This window comes from Protopterus annectens, chromosome 1.part1 (genome assembly GCF_019279795.1).
Source record: "Protopterus annectens isolate FY-2018-M chromosome 1.part1, PAN1.0, whole genome shotgun sequence".
In the NCBI taxonomy this organism is placed as follows: domain Eukaryota; kingdom Metazoa; phylum Chordata; order Ceratodontiformes; family Protopteridae; genus Protopterus; species Protopterus annectens.
The window spans coordinates 1721663776-1721681969 of NC_056726.1; the positions used below are offsets into that span (position 1 = coordinate 1721663776).

The 18194-nt window shown below is 43.0% G+C and overlaps 1 protein-coding gene across 2 annotated transcripts in view; it reads right to left on the bottom strand.

The window, feature by feature from the left end:
• ZDHHC18 (zinc finger DHHC-type palmitoyltransferase 18) overlaps positions 1-18194 on the bottom strand; it is a 1033940-nt gene that overhangs the window by 694818 nt on the left and 320928 nt on the right. For both annotated transcript variants that reach the window (XM_044084102.1, XR_006366315.1), the window contains exon 6: positions 10779-10881. In XM_044084102.1, coding sequence (XP_043940037.1) covers positions 10779-10881 — 103 coding nt within the window. The remainder of the gene's footprint in view (positions 1-10778; positions 10882-18194) is intronic.

Here is an 18194-nt window from a genome sequence, read left to right on the forward strand (position 1 = left end):
AAATCTCTGGCCTCTTTATCTGGAGGAACCGGATTTTTAACCACAGAGGCCTTAACACCCTTAGGTCCCTCACTAACAGTTTCTGGGTCCGCCCTAGGACTCTTATAAAGAAATTTATGAGCCTCAGGCACCCTGTAATACCTGTCCGGTTTAACAGGAGCAGGAGGCAAAGAATCAGGATTAAGTGAAGCCTCTGCAAACACATCTTCCACAACATCCAGAACAGGTGGTATAGCTAAAGGCCTATGCTGGGGCAAAAGCAAAAATTCCCTAAGCCTTTTCCTGGAATCAGAGAAGTCCTGACCTTCCCACTTAAAATGCTCCCTCATGGAATGAAGAGTCTCTGAAAAAGAAAAATCCTCTGGAGGAGAAGCAGAAGGAGTAGAATCATCCACATCAGAATCAGAATAAGGAGAATACTCCTGCAAGTCTTCAGTCAAGACTCTGACACATCCGAAGCCTGCTCAAAACTCCCCAACTCCGGTTCAACCCTAGGCCTCTTATCAGGAGGGGGCAAAGAACCTCTAATCAATGTAATTAAATCTTCTGCCATTTTAAGCATTTGCTTCTTGGGCACAGATCCTGAAGAGCTAGGAGTGACCCCAACCGAAGCTAAACCTGGCCTGCCTCTGGGAGAAGCCTTGGAAACAGAAGGAGAGGGCCTAACCACCCTAGGAAGTGAGGGGAGTATAGTAACCTGAGAAGCCCCTTCAGCTTGACCTGCCTCCTGAGAGGCCACATCCTGCAATATCAAAGTTTCCCCCTGAGATTCCAGAGAAGCCTCCGGTGGAACCACCGGTCCCACTGACGCCTCTAAAGAACCGGCGTCCGGTTCGGACGACTCTTCTAGTCTGGGTTTAGCTGCTTTGTCTTTGCGCTTCTTCGAAGAAGCAGGCGTCGGAGCATCCGACGGCATATTATAATTGCACCGCTTCCCGAAGACCAACCTGGCACAATCTAACCTTCGCTTAATAGTGCGTTTATTAAACCTAGCACAAAAGCTACACCCAACAACGTCGTGCTCAGGCCCCAAACAAGGAATACACAAAGTATGATAATCTCTATGCGGTATCTGTTTCCCACAAGAAATACAGTTATTCACTTTTTCTGACAGTAAACCACTGAGGCAAGAAAAAACTAAAATATTCCCCAACGGGGTACTTAGCCAACTTTGACTCGGTCTGAAACTCCGAATTCGAAAAATTTCAGAAAGTACAGTTTTGTACCTACCATAAATGTAGATGTTCGAAGATCCACATTGCTGCAGTCCTGACACTTGGGTAGTCCGCTGTCCAAGTCGGCCCGAATACCAAAGTATAAGGCTGACGTCGGTCAAGGCGCATTAGTCTGACGTCAGGACGTCAGGGTACAAATGCGCATGACCGACGTCATTTCCTCAGTCTTTTCTTGCCCCAGATGTCAGAAGACCCTAAAAAGATAAGGCCAAACCAAAAAACAACAACACACCAAACACCCCTGTACCAAATGTATGTACAATATATACAAAGGCAGAAAGGTACAATCCCACCCACACAACCACCCCTAAACACAGAGGGGAAGGAGGGAGGGTAAATTGGACTGCAGCAATGTGGATCTTCGAACATCTACATTTATGGTAGGTACAAAACTGTACTATGTTCTTCATCTCACATTGCTGCAGTCCTGACACTTGGGTAGAATCCCAAAGCAGAGGAAAGGGAGGATGGCAAATCACAAAGAAGCAGGAGCTGACAACATGCCCTGTAAAATAGCAGTGGCAAAACCAGCCCTAGATTTAGAGTAGAGAGAAAGGTGGTAATGCTTAGAGAAAGTATGCACTGAACTCCAAGTAGCTGCCTCCAAAATATCCTTAGTTGCCACCCCTTAGAAATGCTGTTGAAGTGGCAGTAGCCCTAGTGGAATGAGGCCTAATCCCAGCTGGAATCTCCTTGCCATGATGGGAGTAACAGAAAGTAATGCAAAACCCAATCCACTTAGAAATAGTTTGTTTTGACACAGGCTTACCCTGAGAACTCAAAGCAAATGAAACAAACAACTGCTGAGACTGCCTAAAATCCTTAGTCCTGCTTAAATAATAACGTAATTGCCTGTGTACATCTAAAGTGTGCAAAATCTTTTCCCCTTATTTTGGGGATTTGCATAAAAGGTAGGCAAATGAATAGTTTGGTTTAAAGCCACACTAGAAACCACTTTAGGCATAAAGGATGGATTAGTGCGTAAAGATACCCTATCCTTATGAAAAATCAGGAAAGGCTCAACCGCCATAAGGGCCTGCAATTCAGACACCCTTCTTGCAGAGGTAATGGCTAACAAAAAGCAGTCTTCCATGACAAATATTTCAATTCAGCAGTAGCTGCAGGCTCAAAAGGTTGTAGAGTGAGTTTCTCCAACACAAAATTGAGGTCCCAAGCAGGAGTAGGAGCTCTACGTGGGGGTCTTATATTCTTTGCCCCTCTAAGAAATTGCTTTAACAAAGGATGAGAAAACAATGGTGGGTCACAATCATAGTGAGCTGAAATTGCTGCAGCATGAATCTTAATGGAAGAGAAAGACAAACCTTTGTCCAATAACTCAGTAAGATATTGAAGAGCCACACTCAAATTTGGCTCAGAAATATCCAAATCCTTTGCTGCACTCCAAAATAAAAATCTCTTCCATTTTTCTGCGTACACTTTCCTTGTACTAGGTCTTCTGGCTTCCATAATCACATTCAAAACTTGTTGAGGAAGCTGAGACCTGCTATGGTTTAAAACAGAATATGCCAGGCTGTTAGATGGAGAGAGTGAAGCTTGACATTGAGTAGATGCCCGTCCTTCTGAGACAATAGGTGTGGAATCAAGGGTAAGGGCCATGGAGGCTTCCTTACCAGACTCCTCAGCAATGGGTACCAGTGCTGCCGAGGCCAATCTGGAGCTATTAAAATCATCCTTGGCTTGTCTTGTCTGACCTTTAGGAGTACCTTTGGGAGGAGAGGCAGAGGTGGAAAGGCATACACATGAAGATTTTTCCAACTGAAAGAAAGAGCATCCACTTTCCAGGCTGTGTGATGAAACCTTTTCATGCAAAACTTTGGCAGCTGGTGGTTTAGTGGAGAAGCGAACAGATCTATGTCTGGAGTTCCCCATGACACTGTCAATTTCTGAAATACATGAAGATCCAGTTTCCACTCGTGGGGATCCATGATTTGCCTGCTTAACACATCTGCTAAGGAGTTCTGTGCTCCTGGCAGAAACCTTGCTTGAAGATTCAGTTGCAAGCTTAACGCAGTCTCCCACAAAATCATTGCTTGCCTGCATAGAGGATAAGAATGTGTTCCCCTTGTTTGTTGATGTACCACATGACAGTTGTGTTGTCTGTTAGAATCAACACCTGCCCTGGAAGAAGTAAATCCTTGAAAGCCAGTAATGCAAACTGGACTGCTAACATCTCCTTCATGTTGATATGTAGATGCTGCAGTCTGGCAGGCCACTTGTCTTGTATCCACTTTCCATTCAGATGAGCTCCCCAAGCTGTGTCTGAGGCATCTGTCGTTAGAATCTGACTCGCCTCTGGCCGGGTCACAGAGAGTCCCTTGTTTAGGTGACATTCCTGAGCCCACCACAAAAATTCCTTTTGAATGCAAGGTATTATTTGAATGACAGTGTCCAAATCCTGGCAGTGCTGTGTCCATACATTTTTGAGATACCATTGCAGCTTCCTCATATGCAGTTTGGCATTGGGAAGCACCAGAATACAAGATGCCATGAACCCTAAGGCTTGAAGGACTGTCCTTGCAGTCAGCCCGGACTGATGAGATAGTTGATGGAAGTAAAGAGAAAGATTCTTTTGTTTGTCCGGGGTTAAAAAAGCCATCTGGGTTGCTGTATTCAGTCTCACACCCAGAAAGCACATGTCTTGAGAGGGTACTAGACTGGACTTTATTTCGTTCACAGAATACCCTAGGCATCTTAGCACTGCTATCACATATTCCAAATGCTGAAGAAGCACGTCCCTTCCTTGAGCCAGAATCAGACAATCGTCCAAATAAGGATAGATTTGTATTCCTTTTAGCCTGAAGAAAGCTATCACTGGAGCCAGAACCTTTGTGAATACTCTGGGCGCAGTAGTTAAGCCAAAGGGCAATGCAGAGAACTGATAATGAGAATTCCCAGCTCAAAAACGCAGATACTTCCTGCAAATTAGTCTGATAGGAACATGAAGGTAAGCTTCCTTGAGATCCAAAGTTACTATCCAGTGATCTTTGCCCAGCAGAGGTAAAAGCTGTTGTAACGTCAACATTTTGAACTTGGGAATGTCCAGATAAGTGTTGAGGATAGATAAATCCAAAATTGGTCTCCACGTGTTCCCCTTTTTTGGTACTAGGAACAGGCATGAATAAAATCCTAGGCCCCTTTCTGGCACAGGAACCGGCTGAATGGCCCCTATTTGGAGTAACAGAGAAATTTGCTTGTGAGCCTCTTTCCTTTGTTGAGGAGGAATGTCTGGCATGCCTTTGAAAGGAGGCAAGGTATGGAAATAAAACCTGTAACCGTGGTGAATGATATCCAATACCCATCTGTCTTGGGTAATTAAACTCCAGTTTTCTTTGAAAAGTGCCAACCTTCCTCCCAAAGGTGCTGCCAGACGAGAAGATTCTGGCAGCTGAAAAGGCAGGTCATTGGGTCTGTTTACGAAAGGACTGACCCCTGCCCTCACCAGAAGACTGAGCAGGTGAACTCCCTGTTCTAGGCCTAAAAGAACCTTGATCTCTGCCCCTACCACGTCTAGACCTACCCCTAGACTGGGAATCATAAGCAGGATATGTCCACCCCTTGGTAGGCCAATTTCTACTAAACTGGAGGCTGAACCTGCAAAAAATCTTTAACAGTCTGCATAGACTTAGCCTTGTCTTCCATTTTCTTTAGAACTGCTTCCACAGGCGAACCAAACACATCAGATTGTAAAGGAGCATCTAAAATCCTTGTCTTCACATGCTCAGCTAAATTCTGATCCCTCAGCCAGGCGTGCCTGCGAAGAACCGAACCAGTGGCAGCCACCCTCGAAGAGGCCTGCACAGCATCAAAACCACATTGCAAAGAATGCTTACCCACCTGTTCAGAAACATGAACTAAATCCTGCAACTCTTTACACTCAATACCTTCCGCCAAAGCATCTACCTTAGACTTTAACTGTGAAAGGAGATAATTTTGGTATTTCAACATGTGAAAGTGGCAATTCAAAGCTCTCATGGCCAAAGTGGAAGTATACACTTTCTTTCCCCATCTATCCAAAGCCCTTGCCTCTATCTGGAGGAACAGGATTTTTAACAACAGAAGCCTTAACACCTTTAGGCCCCTGTGAAACAGTTTCTGGGTCTGCCCTAGGACTCTTAAAAAGATACTTATGAGCTTCAGGCACCCTATAATATCTATCCGGTTTAACTGGAGCAGGAGGCAAAGAATCAGGGTTCAGAGAAGCCTCTGCAAAAACATCCTCCACCACATCTAGAACAGGAGGTATAGCTAAAGGCCTATGCTGGGGTAGAAACAAAAATTCCCTAAGCATTTTCCTGGAATCAGAGAAATCCTGACCTTCCCATTTAAAATACTCCCTCATGGAATGAAGAGTCTCTGAAAATGAAAAATCCTCAGGAGGAGAAGCAGAAGGAGTAGAATCATCTACATCAGAATCAGAGTAAGGGGAATACTCCTGCAAGTCTTCAGCCGAAGACTCAGAAGCATCCGAACACTGCTCAAAACTCCCAAGCTCAGGTTCCACCCTAGGCCTCTTATCAGGAGGGGGCATAGAACCTCTAATCATTGTAATCAAATCTTCTGCCATCTTAAGCATATGCTTCTTAGGTACAGACCCTGAAGAACTAGGGGTAACACCTGAAACAAAACCTGGCCTGCCCCTGGGAGAAGCCTTGGAAACAGCAGGGGAGGGCCTAACCACCCTAGGAAGGGAGGGAAGAACAGCTACCTGAGAAGCCCCTTCTGCCTGGCCTACCTCCTGAGAGGTCACATCTTGCAGTAATAAAGTCTCTCCCTGGGATTCCAAAGAAATTTCTGGCTGAACCTCTGGCTCCACCGAGCCCTCTAAAGAACCGGCGTCCGGTGCAGGACGGTTCTTCCAGCCTAGGCTTTGCTGTTTTGTCCTTGCGCTTTTAGCGAAGCGGGCGTCGGAGCATCCGGCGGCATTTTATAATTACACCGCTTCCCAAAAACTAACCTGGCACAATCTAATCTTCTCTTTATAGTGCGTTTGTTAAATCTAGCACAAGAGCGACAGCCAACAACGTCGTGCTCAGGCCCTAAGCAAGGTATACACAAGGTATGGTAATCCCTATGAGGTATCTGTTTCCCACAAGAAATACAGTTATTCACTTTTCTGACATCCGGTAAAATACTGAGGCAAGAAAAACCAAAATATTCCCCAACGGGGTACTTAGCCAACTTGGATTCGGTCTGAAACTCCGACTTCGGAAAATCTCAGAACGCCAACCTGCACTTGCAAAACTGCTTCTGCATCGGACCATGCGGCAAAAAAGACTGAGGAAATGACGTCGGTCATGCGCATTTGTACCCTGACGTCCTGACGTCAGACTAATGCGCCTTGACCGACGTCAGCCTTATACTTTGGTATTCGGGCCGACTGGGACAGCGGACTACCCAAGTGTCAGGACTGCAGCAATGTGAGATGAAGAACATCGCCGAATGGCACTTGCAACGCTGCTTCTGCATCGGACCATGCGGCAAAAAAGACTGAGGATATGACGTCGGTCATGCGCATTTGTACCCTGACGTCCTGATGTCAGTTTAAAGCGCCTTGACCGACGTCAGCCTTATACTTTGATATTCGGGCCGACCGAGGACAGCGGACTACCCAAGTGTAAGGACTGCAGCAATGTGAGATGAAGAACATCTGTCGATTCCGTAGTTACGGTCATTACCAAAGAGGGAGACTTTTCGGAACCAAGAGCCCTTGGTTCCAAGCCAGACTCTTTTGCCACAAGTTTTTTAGGTGGCTCAGAAGCTGGAGCCTAAGCAGCAGTCCTTTTACCCCACTTATCTGATTTAGAAGGGGATTTTTCAGAAGATTTAGAGCTCTGAGACCCTTCCAAAACCTTTGAGAAAGGGGTCTTAAGCAGCCCTCTCACTATTAACTTGTTTTTGCTTTCTAAGTGCGCTACTAATGAAAGCATGACAAAGCACAAGATTCTTGTAAATGAAGGGCACACAGGCAATACATACAACTGGTGTGCCATCTGTAAGGGACATTTTCTAGTTACATTTATCGCATTTCTTGAAACCAGATGGTTTCAGTTCTTTCGGGTCTTTAGACATGTCTGATCAGGACATGTACCAAAAAAAAAAATACTGACATGTAACCCTCTAAAAGGGATAACTCTTACAATTTCAAATCAGAACCCCATACAATAAAGTCAGAGCAATCAATGTAACTCTACACTATTAACAGAAACTTAATATGACTATACACACAAGAAAACTAATCTACGAGAACAATCCAGGTTTAGCACTACAGTATATGAAAAAAAAAAAAAAATATATATATATATATATATATATATATATAATTTCTTTTTAAAGGAAAAAAGCTTTAAAGCCTCACAAACAACCATTACGCTAAACAGAGAAGAAACACTCAAACGGACTCTCCTCACAAACAGGAAGAAAACGAAAGGGTAGGGGAGCGGCCCTCTAAGTTAAATGGGTCACAAAGAGCCCTCTCTAGCTTAAACGAGCTACCTATAAGGGGATAAAAAAAGCTCTCTAAGTAAAAACGAGCTTACAACAAAGGGATAGGGACTGTAATGACAAGAAAACACAACAGGCCTGACGAGAAGAGACTGCCAACACCACCAAAACAGGGGAAATAGTGAAGCATTAAACTAGTAACCCTTTTAATAATAAAACTATTAAAATGCTATAGAAATAACTATCCAAATATAAAAAACTACAGAAAAAGGTACAAATGAAAAATCACTTGGCCAAGAGCCAGTTTAGAAGTCACCCGATCTTCTTGAGCGGCAAACGAGATCTGGGTAAACTTCCCTGAGCATCATGGGATAGGGCCATAGCCTCAACCCAGTGGAAGCTCTTGAGCTTTTGAATTAGGCAGAGTCGGAACCGATGCTCGGTTCTGAACCCAACCAGCATAGAATGAAGGCGAGACAGGACAGCATAACATCCTTTGTTTTGCTCTGCTGGTACCTTCCCTATCATGTTTTTCTTTAGGATATGTGAAGGACAAGTCTTCAGTGTCTGTGCCTTTATAAAGTTAGACATCTGGAAGTAGTAGTCTAGTTTTTCTTCACACTATAAAAGAAGCTAGAATTTCTCTGGAAAGGGTTACTTCTATTAGCAGAGGAAATTCCAGATACAGACTGATGGCCGTCAGCAGGCTGCAAATTCTGCTAAAACTACAAAAACTCCTGATCTAGGGAAAACTAGTCCTGGAATAAAGGCTGGCCAGAAGAAGTAGGGATTACCAGTGTCGATTTGTTACCTGGAGTCTGTGAAACTGCAAAGAGCTGAGGTGAGAACATATCCTATGTTTGAACTTATAAGGTCCTGTTTGCTGGGGCTGTCACCTGGGAAAGCCAGGGCCAATGGACTTGTGCCCCAAAAGTCCACCTATCAAGGACTTCTACTCTATTACCCTTCTCTTTCAAAACAATGAACTGGGCATCAGACCTGGCTGCCTGTGACAGGGCATCTCAGCAAATATCAACACTGGCCTTCAGTTTAGAATGTGTTTATGTATAAATGTACTGTGGCTTCCAGAACAGCAATACCAGAGGCCTCCGGTAATTCAGGTGCAAGACACGGTGGATGTGAAGTCAACTCACTGGATCCCACTCCCTCAAGCTGAAACTGGACACTGGGAGCTACAGACTCTCCTCAGTCTATCTCCATTAATCCTTCTAAAAATTCTTCTCCTTCCTTTTGGAAGGAGCAGCGATCGTGACAGGTTACAAATTACAAGACCTGACAACAGTGGAGTGCAGACCAAAACCCTCTTTTTCAGACAGGAGAAGGGAGAGGTTCCTTCAAGACTAAATGGCTTGTGGCTAAAGTTTCAGCAAATGGTACAATTAGAGACATGACAGATGGGTCCTAGACAGTAGGCACATTGTGAATGGTAATCCTTGCAAGGCATCTGACCATTGCATACACACCCAGAAAAACACTACTCAGGAAAACACTAATCTAATTGTCCTAAAATACAACTCAATGTCATAAAATGTTAAGCAACAGAGATTTCCCAACACGGTATTTAACTGTAGAGGCCCCCAAATGACAGACTGTTGACACTATGCAAGTAATTAGTTATAAGATTGTTTTTCCTCGGGCAAAATGAAGGATGACAGACAGATCCCGGTCTTAACAAGGGTTCTATGGCAAGAAAAAATAAGTATGATGGATGGCTGCTTGTTTATAACAGGACATATTGCCTCCGTCCCTCAGGGGAATGCGCCCTTCCAGGAAAGAAGGGTGCTATGCTTAGGAAGTCTACATGGATGTCAGGCATCCAGCAGCCGTGTCAGAAGTCAGTACTACTGTAACTGTGAACCATATGAAGATCATCTCCTGAATAAGTTCCTGTCAACACAGGTTATACATTAATGACATTAACACAAAGCCAACTCAGAATGCTGTTGCAAGACCAGCTACTCCAAACCAGATTGTGCTGACTACATCAAATTCAATTCTAATTCCAGAAGGTGGCTGCTGTGATCCCACCCACATTCTGCTGAAAGTAGTTTTACAGCAGACAGACAAGACAAAGGGAACACGTAACAAGCCAATTACGGTCCGCAGGAAGCGTCTTGGAAGTTACTGGATATGAAGAAATAGGCCAAAGCTGGAACATGCATGTCACAGGTAGCCATCAAATTCAAGTTCTTCTAAGAGAGGTGGCTAATAATCCACTGGGGTAAAAATAATGCTATTACTCAACTAAATTTGGCCAAGACTTCAATTACATATGAACAACTCATTTCATCCATTTTAGGGTCTCAAGAGCCATCAGTGCCATCAAAGTGGCTGTAATAATGCACTTCACCCTTTATGAACAAATTCAGGCTAAATAGCTGTCCTAGAGGAGGTTATCCAGTACAGCCCCACAATATTTACACTGCTAATGAGTTTTCAGCTGACTTCCAAAGCATAGAAACAACTAAACAAATCACTTTTGAGGTGCTGACATCAGCAGCACCAAACTTACTACTGAACTGAGAGAGAGAGTGCAACACTTGGCTGTTGAACAGATCTAGTTCTTTAGGGGTTGGAATGTTAATGCCTTTATTTTAGTAAGTGTTAAATCTAACTCCAGATAAGCTCTCATTCTGCCTATAGTTCACATGGTGTACTGGACATCAAAAACAAAAGCTGATTACTCTACAATCCTATAATGAACTATTACACAGTAACATATCCCAAAGCACCCACATAACATTTTAATGCATCAGTTACCTCTGCATTGGCTTCTTCCCTTTCATTTTATCTGAGCACTATGCTGAAACAAATGATAATCAAGCACATTTAACAGCTCATCTTTAGGTAATACAAATACTATGTTTTAACTGCAAACTAAAAATAAACCAAGATCATTTTTTGTGTTTAATTTCCGATAAACAGCTTCCCATTATTACTCAAGATACCATTTTATTATTTACATTGATAAACTATTTACAGTCATCTCGGAGTAGGAAAACAGATTGTCTGATCATAGAGATTCTGAAAAACGAAAGGATTTTCAATATTCATACTTACATCTTCATTTGTTGTCAAGTTAGCAGCCACGAGGTAAGTGTGAAACCCTGAGAGGCCTAAAACTGACCAAACTGAGAAAAAGCAGACCACCAGTTCCAACACAGTGGAAAACAAGGTTAAGGAAGTTAACAAGTGTTCACTTTTTAACATATCCATCTTAACAAGTATGCTCTATGCATAACTTCTATTCTAACTTCTTACAAAAAACAGCAAAGCTTCCCCCCAATCTACAGTGGTCAGAGTAAACAGACCAACAGGGACTCAAATATATGTAGATCAAGTTCAAGAGCAATACCAGTAAATATTCAGGAAGCATGGAGGCTGCCAATTATGAAAGTCTGCTAGCACAGTCTGGTTAGTGGTCCACCCATTTCCTCGAGATGGTCAAGTAGCATTTCAGGTTAAAGATTCTAACATTCAAATACAAGAGACTTCAATCACCCCAACCAAGGGAACACAACGTCAGACTTCCTTCCATCTAAGGAGTCTGCAAGGTCGAGTTCCAGATCTGAAGCTATATATTTGGAGTAGGTACCACTATTACTAAATGTAACTAATGCTATAAAGGTAGTCAACCTGTCATCACACTAACCATTCAAGCAGTAAATCAGACTTCACACTGGATACACCCTCAATAGCAATTTTTTTTTATTTACATTTGTTAACCAGGTAAGATGGATGGTCCAAGGACCATTTCATATCAATGCCCGAGCCATAGACAAAAGCTACAAATTACAAATGTTCAATAGTACAAATGTTACAAAATATAATATGCAGAAAGCATCTTATGTACTCCAAAAGTACTGATAAATATATCAATGTTCTCCAACTGATGTGGCAATAAAATACTCTTAGAAAAACACAAAGTTAAATGGGCAAGCTGCAAATCAAGAGCAGCATGGGCAGCAGTTCAAAATGGATGAAAAGAAAGGTAAACATGACCCTGCTCAATCCTGCCTTCTGTATAAACTTGGAAATGGCAGGAAACTTGGGATAGGTCATAAAGGAGACCTGGCGGCCACTCCAAAACTAAGGTGCCTCTGGGCCATTGCCCTGGGTGGCGAATCTGTGAAAAGTTGCTACAATTGCTGTTGGTCAGGTAGGCCAGTGTATTACAGTGAGGCTTCACCAATCAATGAAAGAGACTTCACTATCAGACAGAGACCTCTCATGCAGCATCAGCAGGCATTTGCTAGGCCTCCTCAACAGGGAGACAGCTGCTCACATTCATGGAGAAGCAATCAAAAAGCTTTATGAAGACATAGCCCATTCCCCATAACTACTTCAGCCCTTCTTAAAAATGGGTAGGAGTGAGTTTCTCTTGGCTTACTGACATACGTTACATCTAAGCTCCTTGAGAAAGGGAATCCGGAGATGCCTACAGAGTAAGAAGGCCTGCCCTCATCTCTAGGAGAATGACATGCAGACTGGTGTCGTTCTGTGACCAAACAACTTGAACCATCTTGACATTGATAATACCCCCACCTAGTTCTGAGAATTTATGAAAACAGTCACTTAAGTTGGAAAGGGATGTCCACATAAAGGTCTTAGTCAATGAGCCACCACACCACATGCTTCAGATACAGGTGGTACCTCACAATACAACCGTAATCCATACCGGAACGGCAGATGAATTGCAAGATGGCATTTCCCATACAAATGTATGGAAAATGGTTTAATTCGTTCCCAGCCCAAACAAAATTAAAAAAATACACTAAAAATTTTTAAAAATGTAGCTCACCATGATTTGAAGTGTAGAACAGCTCTTAAATGGAGGAGTAATGCATGTCTACTGTACTTTCCTTAAACTATGGCTCATATGTCACATACAAATTTATTTGATGTTAAATCCATCTACGAATTCAGTATAAAATGTTTCCCTGTCCAGCTAAAACTCATGCTCATTACATCGTGTGATAGCAGTTAAGAAATCTCCAATTACGATTAAGGTTTTATTTAGCTCATTTTAATGTGACAAATTATAACTTAAAACATCTTACAGCAGTTTCTCATCCACACCCACAAAAGAAACACAGTGTATACTTGTGTTTTATTTTAATCCCTCTCCAGGACTTTGCTCAGTGGCCCCCTCTACTTCATTCATTCAAGGGAGATGAGGACATACACTTGCGCCCATTCTCCCTGCCCCCACTAGTATCCATGCTAAAAACTGAACGAGTCACCATATTTAGAGTCCACTTAGTCTTTAGTTGTTTGAAGGGGAGTCTTCACCTTGTCCTGCCTGTTCCCTCTTTTCTGGTAGGTGAAAAAAAATTGTCCAAAGTGACTTCTCTCCCTCTTCCAGGATGGTCTTGAAGTGGTGCATGATTGTGTTGTTAAACAAGTCCGTCATCCTACTGACATCAGTCACTCCATGACTGTAACCTGCACCTTCTTCCCAGTTGGATAAAAGTTCTAAAATGCAAGCTGCTGGCATAGGTCCTTTTTCCTTGGCATCCAAATTGTCAGAAGAAATTTCCCGTTTTCTTTGAAGTGCTCACTGCAAAATGCTGCAAGTTCCGCCACTATGAGCTTGTCATCATGGTCTTGAAGCAGTTCCTCCACATCCCATATGTCCAGGTGCTCTGCTGTGGAAACGTCTTGCAGCACTTCAGCATCTTCAGCTGCTTCATCCTCAATTTCTCCCTAGGAAAAGGAAGGAACCAGTTTCCTGCAGGTTGCAGAAAGACCTTTCGCAACATTCCATCCCAGGCACCTTTGATGAATGGATATGGCATGAAGAATGCTGAACTCAGTCTTCCAGAATCCCTTCAGTGTTTTATCTGATGAAAGGGTCACGCTGAACCTTGAGAAAAATGCTTTTGTATAGAGCTTCTTGAAGCAAGCATTGAGTTGTTGATCCATAGGTTGAATGAGAGAAGTTGTGTTGGGAGGCAGGAACTGAAGCTTGATCAAATTATAGTCTGTCTGAAGAATTTCCTCCAACTCTTGTGGGTGGGCAGAGGCATTGTGCAGAAGCAGAAGAACTTTCATTGGTAAATTGTTCTGTCAGGTACTTTTTGACACTTGGAGCAAACTCCTCGAAAATCCAATCCCTGAAAACTGACTGGTCTACCCAAGCTTTGGTGCTGGAGTTCTACATTAGACAGTTTTGATTTTATAATCTTTTTCCAAAGAATCTTGGGTTTTCTGAGTGATGCACCAGCAGAGGCTTCAGCCTCACGTCTCCACTGGTGTTTGCTGCCAGGAGGAGTGTGAGCATATCCTTCGTGGGTTTGTGACCTGGATTCCTAGCTTATTCTTGGATTATGCAAGTCCTACTTGCAACCTCTTCCAGAAAAGCCCAGTTTCATCACATCCATCTGTTCTGGCAGATTCTTCAAATTCCTTGACAAATTTCTGAGCACCTTCTTAGTCAGCACTAGCTGCCTCTCCTCGTCTCAGAATGCTGTGGATGCCACTTTTTAAATCTGTGGAATCATCCCCTACTTGCTTTAAATTCCTCGGTTTGCTGTGAGCTACTTCCTGGAGTTTTTTTATTTTTGTAGATCTTCAAAGATGAGTCTGGCTTTCTCACAGACAATGGCCCGAGTTACTGGATCTCCTTTCATCTGCCTTTCATGGATCCAAACAAGAAGCATCTTCTCTATCTTCATGAGCTGTTTTTCTGTGTTTGTCCAAAACCTTTGTTGCTCCTTTTGACACCTTAGCACCCCTAGGCACACCATACTGTTCTGCTACGCGTCCTACTTTACCTCTTCTCAATTTTACCTATAGATTTCTTTCTTTTCAATGCTCAGCCACTTATTTTTCTTGCCAGTATTATCCTTCTTTGGCCCCATTTCTTCACTTTTTTGAAACACAAAGAAACAGCAGAAACAGGTGGAATTCCCAGGGGTGTACTCTGCTCGACGTGGAGAGGGAGTTTATTCCACAAGTCCTATGGAGGTCACTCCTGGCTGGGCTTATAAGGACCTCAGGGCCAATAGCCTAGTAACTTCCTACGATCCTATGAACTGCTCTACATAAACACAGCAACAACAGAAAACAATGAACAACTTTCAGCCTCCTTTCCCAGTCAAATTGCAAGATGGTGCTTGAATTGCAGGACACCCAGGTGGCTGGAAGCATGGCTGAATTTCAAAACGGTTGAGTTGCAAGGTGGTGGAATTGTGAGGTACCACCTGTACAACCTTGGACAGTCATGTTTTTGACATCAGATTCCAGCACTGACTTTGCCAAGTCCTCAAGATCAACTGCAAGACTCTCAGAATGCCTTGTAAAAAGAAAGAAATATGAACCATAACTCCCTACAGCATGCAGCTGCCAACACAAAAGCAGCTCAATGCATCTTGGTCATTGCTTGTAAAATACCAGAAATTTATTCTGGAAAAAGTCTGGATTTGCGCAGGTGTATATAGAGCATCCTATAAACTTGAGAGTCCAGGAAGGATTCAGAAACTTTGCAAAGTTTACTGCAAACCTTAAGGTGCGGAATTATTGGAAAATAAAATCGTAAGCTGCAATTAATTTCCCCAAGATTGAAACAGGAAGGATCCACCCATCCAAGTAAGGAATACCCTGACACCCAAGCAGCCTCTGGTTAACTGCAACCAGCGCCACTTAATGAAGAACTTGGGGGCAGAGGGTAGTCTGAATAACCCAGGTAAACAAAGGCCTATCTTATATGCTATACCATAAAACGTACCATAACAGAACTCATTCATGCAGACATATGCAACTTAATTGATCTAGACTCTACTCAAATTGGTTTTGTAAATGGTAGATCCTGTCTCAAACCTAGTAAACATCGAAAAGGTTAAAAAATCTGTGGGTAGTGGTTACTGTGCATGCTGCCTATCTCAACCCGGCCAAAGCTTGACACCATCTTCTCCGCTGGCATTACTGGAAGATTAAACAAACATTATGAAAACCCTTTGTTGTCCACTGGATTGTAAACTGGCCATCTAAAACATCCAAAGTTAGGAAAGCTGCTAGTATGTGTGCCACCTTGCCTGTTAACATGTCCTCACTGTGACAAAGATGAGGGCTCTATCATAAAACTGGACTGAGGACAACAAACAAAAAATGACAGCCAGCATATCTCTCATACCAATGTGCCTAGCCTTGTCCAGGGTATCCTACGTACTCTGAATCCTTAGGACATTCAAATGCACACACACAGCTAAGATTGAGATGTCAGAGGCAAGAGTCTGGTCATCCTATGAGCACAAAAAAATGTACCCCAGGATTGGCTTTCACCTGCACCACTATCCAAATTATTTGCTGACTGGGAAAATGAGTATTACCCTCTCTGGGGAATGAAAGTGTGGGCATTTGAGATTTTTGAAGTACCAATGGAGTGTTCATGCAAAGCATCACCAAAGAGACCATCAGAACTGAAAAGGACACGCAACCTGGAATGTTTAGTGTGGTCCTTGCACTCATGAACATTTACTGGGCAGTCTGGAAAGACAAAACTAAGCTCTACAAGCTTCTCCTGTGGGGGGAGACAGTCAGCAAATCTTTATGACCAAGATGGCCTAAAAACAGCATTCCATTTGGGAAGGGATAATGCTGGATTTCTTAAAATTCAGATATATTCCTAGCTTGGTCAAGCACCAAAAGAATTTAAAAATTTAGTTAACTCCTAGGACTTTGCCTGAAACAGGTAGTCCAGCTAAGAACAAATGCTCTGCACTCTAAAGTGGGCGAACAGCAGTTAAGCATTCCATGAATACCCTAGGAAAAGCAGAAAGAAAGAAAAAAAAAAGGCAAGATGAACCGGAATTGCTCAGTCTCTTCTACAAATCAGTATAGTCCACGAACATGATTGAAGATAGAACCATGCAGGTCCATATTTTTTCACTTCCAGCATTATCATGATGGTGCCAAGAAGTAGGAGACTGAATACAGGGATTAACAGCAAGCAGAAAACAGCTGTGCAAGTTAACTTACCTTAAAAGTAGATTCTAACCATATGTCTGTGTTATAAAAGGGATGCATGTAAAAGTAAAAAAAAAAATCTGTTTTCTTGTCCAAAGAGGAGACTGAAGCATGAACCAGCAGAAAAGTACAGTTGTGTACCTACCATAAATGTAGATGTTAGAGTGTATTCACTGTTGCAGTCATTACACTTGTGTTATCCTGCTGGCAGGCTACCCGCAGTCGGCCTGAATTCCAAAGTCCTGGTCCGGCGTCGGTTGCTGTCGCCTCTTCCCTGACATCAGTGCGCCGGGGTATAAAATATGCAGCAGATGCCATTTTCTTCAGTTTTTCTTGCCCCAGATGTCAGATGCCCCCAAAAGGGCAGGCTAAAAACATCGCTTATAAAAGCATGCACTAAAATATACAATACCTTCATCTACAAGCAAATACACCACATAGGTTGCATAGGATAGAGAAGTACAGATAAGTCCCAGCAAAGAAAGGGGGATGGTGGAAGGGTAACCTGGACTGCAACAGTGAATACACTCGAACATCTACATTTATGGTAGGTACACAACTGTACTATGTTCATCATGTTTCACTGTTGCAGTCATTACACTTGGGTTGAATCCCAAAGCTGAGGTTGGGCGGCTGGGCCTAAACAGAATTAGCAGTGGCTATAAGACCCTGCAAAACTGCAGTGGCAAAGCCTGCTCTGGATTTAGAGTAAATAGGTAAGTGGTACTGCTTACTAAAAGTGTGCACTGAAGTCCAAGTTGCAGCCTCCAAAATATCCTTGGTTGGTACTCTTCTGAGAAAGGCTGCTGAGGTGGCTGCTGCCCTGGTAGAATGTGGTCTAATGCCCTTAGGCACTGATTTGCATGTTGTGAATAGCAGAAATGAATGCAGTGTCCTATCCATTTTGAAATAGTCTGCTTTGAGATAGCCTTTCCTTGTGATCCTGCAGCATATGCCACTAAAAGTTGCTCAGCCTTTCTGAAAGCGTTAGTTTTGTCCAAGTAGAAGCATAGCTGTGTGCATGCCCAAAGAATGCAGAAGTCTCTCCCCTTTATTCTGAAGGTATGGGTAAAAAGTAGGCAAATGAATGGTTTGGTTAAGAGCCACACTGGACACTAACTTGGGCATAAATGTTGGGTTTGTCCTTAGAGAAACCCTGTCCGGATGGAAGATAATAAAATGTTCCACTGCCATTAATGCCCAACTGAGACTCTTCTTGCTGAAGTTATTGCTAGGAGCAGAGCTGTTTTCCATAAGAATTTTAACTCAGCTGTATTGGCTGGCTCAAAAGGAGACAGTGTGAGTTTTTTCAAGACAAAATTGAGGTCCCATGCAGGTACTGGTGCTCTCCTTGGAGGGTTTATGTTTTTAGCCCCCCCTGAGGAACTGCCTAAGCAATGGATGTGAAAAAATAGGTGGGTCTGTATTGTAATGAGCTGAAATGGCAGAGGCATGGATCTTAATTGATGAGAAGGATAGGCCTTTGTCCAGCATCATCTCCGTTAGATA